The 9,138-nt window shown below is 51.2% G+C and overlaps 2 protein-coding genes across 2 annotated transcripts; one reads left to right on the top strand and one right to left on the bottom strand.

Moving 5' to 3' along the window:
* Positions 1–360: 360 nt before the first annotated feature.
* On the bottom strand, positions 361–1,672 carry ACTL7B (actin like 7B). Its single transcript, XM_053558687.1, has one exon. The coding sequence runs from the start codon at positions 1,614–1,616 to the stop codon at positions 363–365; it is 1,254 nt and encodes a 417-aa protein (XP_053414662.1). The 5' UTR covers positions 1,617–1,672; the 3' UTR covers positions 361–362.
* A 5,939-nt stretch (positions 1,673–7,611) lies between these two features.
* ACTL7A (actin like 7A) lies at positions 7,612–9,108 on the top strand. Its single transcript, XM_053556470.1, has one exon. It carries the CDS (start codon positions 7,659–7,661, stop codon positions 8,979–8,981), a length of 1,323 nt encoding a protein of 440 aa, XP_053412445.1. The 5' UTR covers positions 7,612–7,658; the 3' UTR covers positions 8,982–9,108.
* The last annotated feature ends 30 nt before the right edge of the window (positions 9,109–9,138 follow it).

Here is a 9,138-nt window from a genome sequence, read left to right as displayed (position 1 = left end):
TGTCAGGAGCAGAAGCAGGAGACTGAAGTCAGATACCGGACTTTAGTGTCCCCTAGGCAGACATTTAACTATGTGACCCTGAGGTGGTTGTTTCATCGGCGCCATTCCGTCTCTGCTGATGGGCGTTTTGACCCCAGAGGAGTTAATGGAACAGGAAGCCACTCGGGGCTCTGCGGCAGGTGGAGGGGGTGGGCTCAGTGAGGGGACACCCCTCCCACCCCAGCACATCAGACCAAAACGTACCAATACTTCTCCCCACCACCTTCTGCTATCAGATCAGAGCAAGAAATCCAGACAAGAGCTGCTGTGCATTAAAGTTTTATGTGAAACTCTGTAAATGTATAGCATGGCCGGCGGGCTGCTCAGCACTTGGTGTAGATGGCCACGCTGCCCCGCTCCTCGAACTCCTCCTTGCTGACCCAGAGCTGCTGGAAGGCCTGCAGGGAGGCCAGGATGGAGCCGCCGGTCCACACCGAGGTCTTCCTCTCGGGGGCGGCGGCCACGGTGGGGCTGTCCCCGGGGCAGAGCAGGCTCAGCTCCCTCTGGAAGCGCTCGGGAAAGCCGTCCAGCATGGTGCAGCCGCCGCACAGCAGCACGTTGGCGGCCATCTCCTCCTTGAAGCCCGCCTCCTCGCAGCGGCTCAGGCAGGCGGCTGTGAGCGCCGGCAGCCCCGGCTGGCTGCTGCCCACCAGGGCCGGCGTGAAGAGCATCTCGGAGCAGCGGAAGCGCTCCTGGCCGATGGTGATAAGTTTGCCGTCCGGGAGCTCGTAGTCCACGCGCAGCTCGTCCAGCGCCAGGCGCTGCTCCTCCTCAGGCAACAGGGCGGCGTAGCAGCACTTCTTCTTGATGTGCTCCATGATGTGCAGGTGTTCGTCGGTGAACTTGTGGCCCGCCTCGTTGAGCAGCTTCATCAGGTAGTTGGTGAGGTCGCCCCCCGCGTAGTCGACGCGGCTGGTCAGGCCGGGCAGCACGTCGCCCTCCGAGATGGGCACCACGTGCGACACGCCGTGGCCACTCTCCACCACCAGCCCCGAGGTCTTGCCGTACGAGTAGATGGACAGCAGCGACTGCGACGTCACGTGCATGGCCGGGATGCCGAAGGTCTCGAACATGAGCTCGGCGTACTTCTCGCGGTTGCTGTTGGGGCTGAGCGGAGGGTCGGACACCAGCACTGCGTGCTCCTCGGGGAGGATCTTCATGGCCGTGTGGAAGATGTATTCCCAGATGTTCTGCACGCAGTCCCAGTCCACCACGATGCCGTGCTTTAGCGGGTTGACGAGCTTGAGCGGCGTGTCGGTGCCCAGCAGCTCGTGGCCCACGTAGGTCTGCTTGCTCGTGTCGCCCGAGTCGGCCGCCTCGGGGCAGCGCTTGCCCACCGTGGACGAGATGAAGTAGGTGGGCCTGGGCTCCCCCGCGTAGCCGCACTTGCAGTACTGGGAGCCCAGGTCGATGATGAGCGCCTTGATCTTGCGCACCTTCTTGGGCTTCATCTTCAGCTGAGTGGCGGAACCTGCATCTCGGATTCCAGCATCTGGGCCTGACAGTGCTCCTGCCTCTCCAGGGTCACCCTGAGCAGTGCCCAGGGGCATGAGGTTGGGGCTGCTCCTCGTCGCCATCTGCCTTCCCTGCTCACCTTCTCACATCCGCATCCTAGAGGTCCGCTGGGAGAAATAAGTGCACTCCAGCAGCGCCTTGGCAACCGCCAGGATTGTGATGTCACCTGGGCTGGTCCATTCAGCGGCGGGGAGGGCTCAGCTTCCACTGGCCCTCATAGGTCACTTCAACCCCCATCCCTCTAAGTTGAGTTTGATCCAGAACAGAGAAGGCGCTGCCGGTTTTAGAAATTCAAGGACACTGAGATCTCAGAGATTTCTTCTCCCCCACCTTACATCTCCACGTAACCCGGTTTACTACTAACTGAATGCCTTTTCCCCTGCTTCTTGGCCGAGCGGATGCTAATACTCAGTATCTGAGCCCCTACAGTAAGTCAGGCACTGCACCAGGGACTCTGCTTAAATCTGTTTGCAGAATCCTGGGAGGCAGGCAGAACTGAGGAAATAAGAGGCTCAGAATTCAAAGGATTTGCCCAAGAGCATACAGTTCTTAGAGTGTTTGTAATTTAACCCAAGTCCATCCAATTCCAATGCAGCAGGCCTCCGTAAAGCACTTGAGGGCCTGCAGAATACTCTCTTCCCTTCATTTGGCTTTTACTGGGGTGTGTAGCAGGTCCAGCCTAGGGCAAGCTTGCTGGTGACAGACAAAACTCTGGCCACATGCAGTGCCCAGGCTGAGAAGATAGAACGGATGCAAACGAGTTTACAGGTAGTTTACAGATATCCGCTTGGAGAACAGAGGTGCACTAAGGGGAGAGGGCTTATTTGAGGGAAGAAGTCAGAAGGTTCTCTAGAGAGGAGCTGACGCTTATGTCAAGTGCTGAAAGTGGTGTGGGTATTTGTCAAGTAGCTAAGAGGAGAGAAAGGCATCCCACACAGAGAGTAGGGCTTGAGCAGAGGCCCAGGAGGCACAGTGAAGAGCTTCCAGTAGTAAGTGTTTGGAAAGACAGACAAAGCTAGAGAGGTTACAGAGTCAACAGGGAGGGCCTCAAATGCTAGGAGTAAGCTTTGAGTGAACTGAGGAGAGCTGGGGAACCAATGAAAGGTTTTAGCAGGCGAGTGGTCAGATTTGCTTTCCAGAAAAATTTTAGGCAGATTTCCGTTTGTCTGTAGAGAATGGATAGGGGCAAGACTCAATGCTGAGACCTGAAAGGAGGCCATGGAAGAAATTCTTGTAAGACGTCAAGGGGGCCTGACCTAGGGCTGTGATAGCGTGAGAAAGACAGGCTTTAGAGGGATTTAGAAGGTGGAATAAATCTAATCTCTGGGTTCCCCAGCCAATTTTATTTCAAACTCTTATGCAAACTCTTCCAAACTCAAACCCTAACCCATTTGAAGCCTTCTTTCATGGGCTCCTGTGACCTGTTCAGCCTCAAACACCACACTCAGATTAGACAACTGAATGTGGGGCATGAAGGAGAGGAAAGGAGGAATCCCTTACCTGTGCCCAAGCAAGAAACATGGCCTGCCATTCAGAAAGGACAATCCACTGGGTCGCTGCAGAGACCTCCAACTTAATTAGACTGCCCTCCCACCCCAAAGAAGAATCAGGTGGTGAAGAATCAGGAGAAAATGGCAAGAGCGGCCTCTGGGGCTGAGGAAGTTTTATGGGAGAACTAAGAGCAGAAGTGGGTGGCGATGGGATTAGGCAGCATGGTTGGGGGTGGGGCGAGTCGAGAGATACTTCTGGGGAGCATCTAAGAATGCTAATGAAGAACTTCGGGTAATTTTTGTGTGCCAAACTGTTTTTTGGAACTATTAAACTAGATTATTTGGGTAACAACTTTATAAGCATCATGACCTAGAAATGCCACTGGTTGAGATCATAAAATCACAGAACCTGAGGACTAGTCACTTGAATCCCCTCTAGAACACTCCACCCAAAGTTTAGCATGACCAGCTCGCCCTGTCTTGGCCAACTTGAGGAACAAACTTTTCTTCACCCTGGACTGACAGCTGTATCTCTCTACGGCTATGAATTAGTCTGCTCTCAAGGCGGTGCAGAGCAAGTGAGTTCTTCCATGACAACCCTTAGGCTATTCAGAACTTCCTGAGTCGACCTTTCTTCCATTCCCTATGGAAAGGCAGTTCGGAAGGAAGACGAAGGAACTGGACTTAGAGGACCTGGATTCAAATCCAACTGTAGTACTTATCAGTATGATCTTGGGTGGAATACCCAAAATGTCAGTTCACTCTGTTTACTATAGTGCCACGCCTCTCATTAACTGCAGCCCTCCATCTCCTCCGGGTTTCTGTCTAGAGCAGCTGGATGGATGGACTTTCACATGTGGAAAGCAAGAGGAGGGGAGGAGCAGGCCCCAGGGGAAGATAATGAGGCCCATTTAGGACATGCTGACTTAGGCCTAACGTCCACTAGTTTATGCAACATTGGTCTGGAGTTCATGAAAAATTAAGTATCTGTATCCAGATTTGAAACCTCTACTGAACTCTTTCCCTTCCAACATGAGGAAATGGTTATACTTGGTACTTGGGTGTCCACACTGGGGGCTGAACTTTGAGAAGGGCTCAAAGTGCTTGTTTGCTAAGGATCCTCTTTGCTTTGCCTGGAGCTCCTGACTCAGGGGCTCTCAAACTTCAGCATATTGGAGAGGTCAGTTCCTTGCCTTGATATTCAGATTCAGCAAGGCTGTGGCTGGCTCTAGGAAACTACTTTTAAGAAAAAGTCCAGGTGATTCATGAGAAGAAACACTGTACTTTGGCCTTTTTCTCACTGGATTTTCTTTCTTTTCTCCCATAGCTGCTAAAATTACAGGGGTCTGGCTCACGTTTCCTCTCAAGGACAGGGGTAGGAGATATCCCAAAAACTGAAGCCAGAGGCAGGATATACCTCAAGGGAAAATGTGTTCTCTCTCCATTATAAGAGAGGGCCTGGGAGTTGCTTTAAAAAAAGGATCATTTCCTGGTGTTTTTGTCTTGAGCCAGAGAAATAAAAGTAGGTGTGATCCCTAAGATCATACAGAAATACAAGGTGTCTCCACCTAGAGGGACCTCACCAGAGACCACAGGAGGCCTGCATACACCTTAGACAGCTGGTGACAACTGTGGAGAGGTTTGGGACACAGTGTGTCAATAATCTCTACATTGTTCCATCATTGATCCCCTGTGTGATGGCCCAGAAAGGGAGAGAAGCAGCACCGAGGTAACTTGGTAGCCTAAGGAAAGCAGGGTTTCAATTAGGAGCATCCAGCATGCAGGCTGCTAAGAGGTGAAGTAAGAGGAGTCAAAGTGTCTGCTGGCTTCAGCCCAGAGAAGGTGAGGGGGTCCTTATGCTCATGCACCCTGCAGACGAGGCACAGGGACTGGCCTTCAGCTAGCAAACCATATCCCACATCTTCTCCCTGCAAATGCAGAAAGGCTGCTGACAGATGACAGGTGGGCCAGCCCTGGCAGCCCAGGAATAGCCTGTGATCAAAGCATGCCAGGCTTTGAGTATCTTAGTGAAGTGGGATGCACAGGGCGGATGACAGGGTCTCCCACACATGTCCACATCTTAATCCCCAGAATGTGTGAATATGTTTCCTTTCATGCCAAAAGGACCTTGCAGATATGATTAAGGAGCTTGAGGCAGAAAGATCATCCTGTATTACCTAGAGGGGCCCAATGTAATCACAAGCGTGCAGGAAGGTCAAGGTTAGAGAGACATACCATGGGAAGCAGAAGGCTGAGAAGTCTTTTAAGATGGAGGAAGGGCCCAAGAGCAAAGGAACACAGGTGGAGCTAGAAGAGGGGGACCATCCCCCAGAGGCTCCGGAAGGAACACAGCCCTTGGTTTTAGCCCACTAAGACCAACAATGGACTTCCGACCTCCAAAATTATAAGATGATAATAACACTGTTATTTCAAGCCACTCAATCTGTGGTAATTTGTTACAGCAGCAAGAGGAAACTAATATAGGCTCTTACGGGAGTCCAGGTTAGTGAAAAGGACCTACAGACTTCTCAGAATTCAAAAGGGGAGTTGGGAAGAAAATAAAGGATTCTAAATTAACTATGCCTTTGGTCATCACATGAAGTCTTTTGAAATAAGGTTAAACCATCATCATTACCCATGCAAATCCATGAAGAACAGAGCAATTGAACTTTTTTCAGGCAGCCAGGCATAGAAAGCATTTTCCTTCAGAATTCATTATCTCATCTACTACCCATTGAGCCAAGAAGCTGAGATTTTTATCCTTGAGGTGACAGCTGGGCTGCCCCCATCATGCAGTCACAGAGCGCATGAGACTGAACTTGGTCCTTTTCTTCTCACACCCTACAAGGAGCCAAGAGCATTCCAGTAACCAGTAATTTTAAAAGAAAAATTCCATCATTGTAGCAAATGCCGGTTTTATGAAGGGCTAGGGGTAAGTTTGGGTACTGAGCATCCAGAGTACGGCAGGCAATAGCACCAGTGTGTGCAGCTTCCAAGATGGCATGCACAATGGTGACAAATCAGCCTCAGATGCATGCCGGGCCCCATAAAGTGTGTCCCAGCACACCCCCAGGAGGAAGCCACTCCTGGCTGGTTATCCTACAGTGAGCTATGATCTACGAGCCTCAACAGGAGATTCTGAAAGGTCTAACTTCACTGCTTACCCAATGACCTTGATCAAGGAGGTTATGTACAAATATATATCCAAAAATAACTCGTTAAGGTTGTTGTGTCATCCTTAGTGTCCTAAGAGAGAAGAGCATGGCATAGCCACTGTAGCAGATCCTGCTAAAATCTAAATTAGAAGTTGCCACTCCTCTGCTTAAAGAGGAGTCCTTGCAATGGCCCATGAGGCCTGATGTGGGCAGCTGGCCCCCTTCCACACCATCACTTCTCTCCTCTCATCTACTTTTCCCGGCTCCTTCCATGCCAGCCAGCCACACTGGGCTTTCAGTTCTAATCCTCATGGTAGGGGGTGGATGCAAACTTCTTCTGTAAAGGGCCAGTCAAGATTTATTTTTATTCAGTTTTCTGAACCATATAGCCTATCGCAGTGACTCAGCTCTATTGCTGTAATGCAAAAACAACCACAGACAGCACATAACTGAATGAACATGGCTGTGTTCCAGTAAGATTAAACAAAATCAGGCTGGGGCTGGAATTGGCTGCAGCCTGCCAAGCCCTGCTCCAACTCCCAGCCACTGGTCTGCCTTTCCAAGCCTGCTCCTGCTGCTCCCCAACACATGTGGGCAGATGTTTGTGCACCCTTCCTCCTCCATCAGGGTCCTCGGGTAGACAGTGGAATCAGACCCTCCAGAGACCACTGGGGAGGTCCTTCTCTGGCCTCCTGTATGCCTTCACTCAGATTCCAGTCACAGGTAGCCCTGTCTAGGCCACACTGGCACTGCAACCTTGCTGATCCCCTTTCAATGCTTGGTTTTCTCTTTTCTTAAAGCTTTCTAACCTGTATTTATTGTGGTTATTGTCTGTCACCCCTCAACCCTCTCCAACTAGACTGTGGGAATTTTGTCCTTTTTTCCACTGCTGAATTCTCAGCTACCTTGCACATAGCAAGGACTCAGTAAATAAACATTCATTGAATAAATCAGTTTTATGACAAAATTTAGAAAGGGTACAATTTGGACTACTGTAGTGTTAAAAATTTAAGAAACCCCCAAACTCCAAATTTATGAAAATGAAGGGTACTTAAAAATACCCCAAATAGGGCAGCGCCTGTGGCTCAGTGAGTAGGGCACCGGCCCCATATGCCAAGGGTGGCGGGTTCAAACCCAGCCCCGGCCAGCTGCTTGGGAGGCTGAGACAAGAGAATTGCGTAAGCCCAAGAGTTAGAGGTTGCTGTGAGCCATGTGACCTCATGGCACTCTACCCGAGGGAGGTACAGTGAGACTCCGTCTCTACAAAAAACAAAACAAAACAAAAAAAAACAAATATACTTCAACATGGGACAGAGGTTTCCAGTAACTAGAAAGCCCCAGGTCACCAAATGACATCATAATCAGTGATGTCACCATTGGGAAAATTCTCAAATTGTCCTCTGATTTATGCCTTTCAGGCCTTGAAGCCGGCGGGATTAAGGACCTTTCCAAGAGCAGTATGGCTCTTGACAATGTGTGGGCTCCACAGACAGCAATCATGGGGGATGGGCCTGTCAAGAGGGTGGGTGAGCAGGCCCCCACCCAGACACAGGCCCTCCAGACTGCCTCCTTAAGGGATGGCCCTGCAAAGCGGGCAGTGTGGGTCCGCCCTAAGAGTGTGGAGCCAGAAGATCCTACCAAATCAGCAGCAGCCAAGGAGAGGACCAAGCAAGAGGTTACCAAAGCAGTGGTCGTGGACCTTGGCACTGGCTACTGTAAATGTGGCTTTGCCGGCCTGCCAAGGCCCTCCCACAAGATCTCAACAACAGTGGGAAAGCCCTACATGGAGACCGCTAAGACTGGGGATAATCGCAAGGAAACGTACGTGGGGCAGGAGATCACCGAGTCAGAGCTTCATCTCAAGCTAGTTAACCCTCTACAACATGGCATCATTGTGGACTGGGATACAGTGCAAGATATCTGGGAATATCTCTTCCGCCATGAGATGCAGATCTCACCAGAGGAGCATGCTGTCTTGGTTTCAGACCCACCCCTGAGCCCACACACCAACAGAGAAAAGTATGCTGAAATGCTGTTTGAAACCTTCAACACCCCTGCGATGCACATCGCCTACCAGTCCCGCCTGTCCATGTACTCCTATGGAAGGACCTCTGGCCTGGTGGTGGAGGTTGGCCATGGTGTGTCCTATGTGGTCCCCATCTATGAGGGCTATCCTTTGCCCAGCATCACTGGAAGGCTAGACTACGCAGGCTCTGACTTGACAGCCTACCTGATGAGCCTGATGAACAGTTCAGGGAAGCAGTTCACTGAGGACCAGATAGGTACTGTGGAGGACATCAAGAAGAAATGCTGCTTCGTGGCCCTGGATCCCATTGAAGAGAAGAAAGTTCCTCCCAGTGAGCATATGATCCAGTACACTCTGCCTGATGGGAAGGAGATACACCTGTGCCAGGAAAGGTTCCTCTGCTCCGAGATGTTCTTCAAGCCCTCACTCATTAAGTCCATGCAGCTGGGCCTTCACACCCAGACAGTGTCCTGCCTGAACAAGTGTGACATCGCCCTCAAACGAGACCTCATGGGGAACATCCTGCTTTGCGGGGGCAGCACTATGCTTAACGGCTTCCCTAACCGTCTGCAGAAGGAGCTGAGCAGCATGTGTCCTAATGACACCCCGCAGGTAAATGTGTTGCCTGAGAGAGACAGTTCAGTGTGGACTGGTGGCTCCATCCTGGCATCACTTCAGGGATTCCAACCACTGTGGGTCCACCGCTTTGAATATGAGGAACATGGGCCTTTTTTCCTCTACAGAAGGTGCTTCTGAACCCCCAAGAGGCATGGCCACTGAATGGGCAGTGTGTCAGCTTTGCTGGGTGAGCGCCCTCCGACACACTGGGAGCTGAGCCAGCACATTCATTCCTGTAGCATTAAACACCCCTCATGTTCCCTTCCAAGGTGTTTCTCTATTTCCTGACTTAATG

Source organism: Nycticebus coucang, chromosome 2 (genome assembly GCF_027406575.1).
Source record: "Nycticebus coucang isolate mNycCou1 chromosome 2, mNycCou1.pri, whole genome shotgun sequence".
Taxonomy (NCBI): Eukaryota; Metazoa; Chordata; class Mammalia; order Primates; family Lorisidae; genus Nycticebus; species Nycticebus coucang.
Note: the sequence above shows the minus strand (reverse complement) of the source record. Positions and strands in the feature narration are given on the sequence as shown.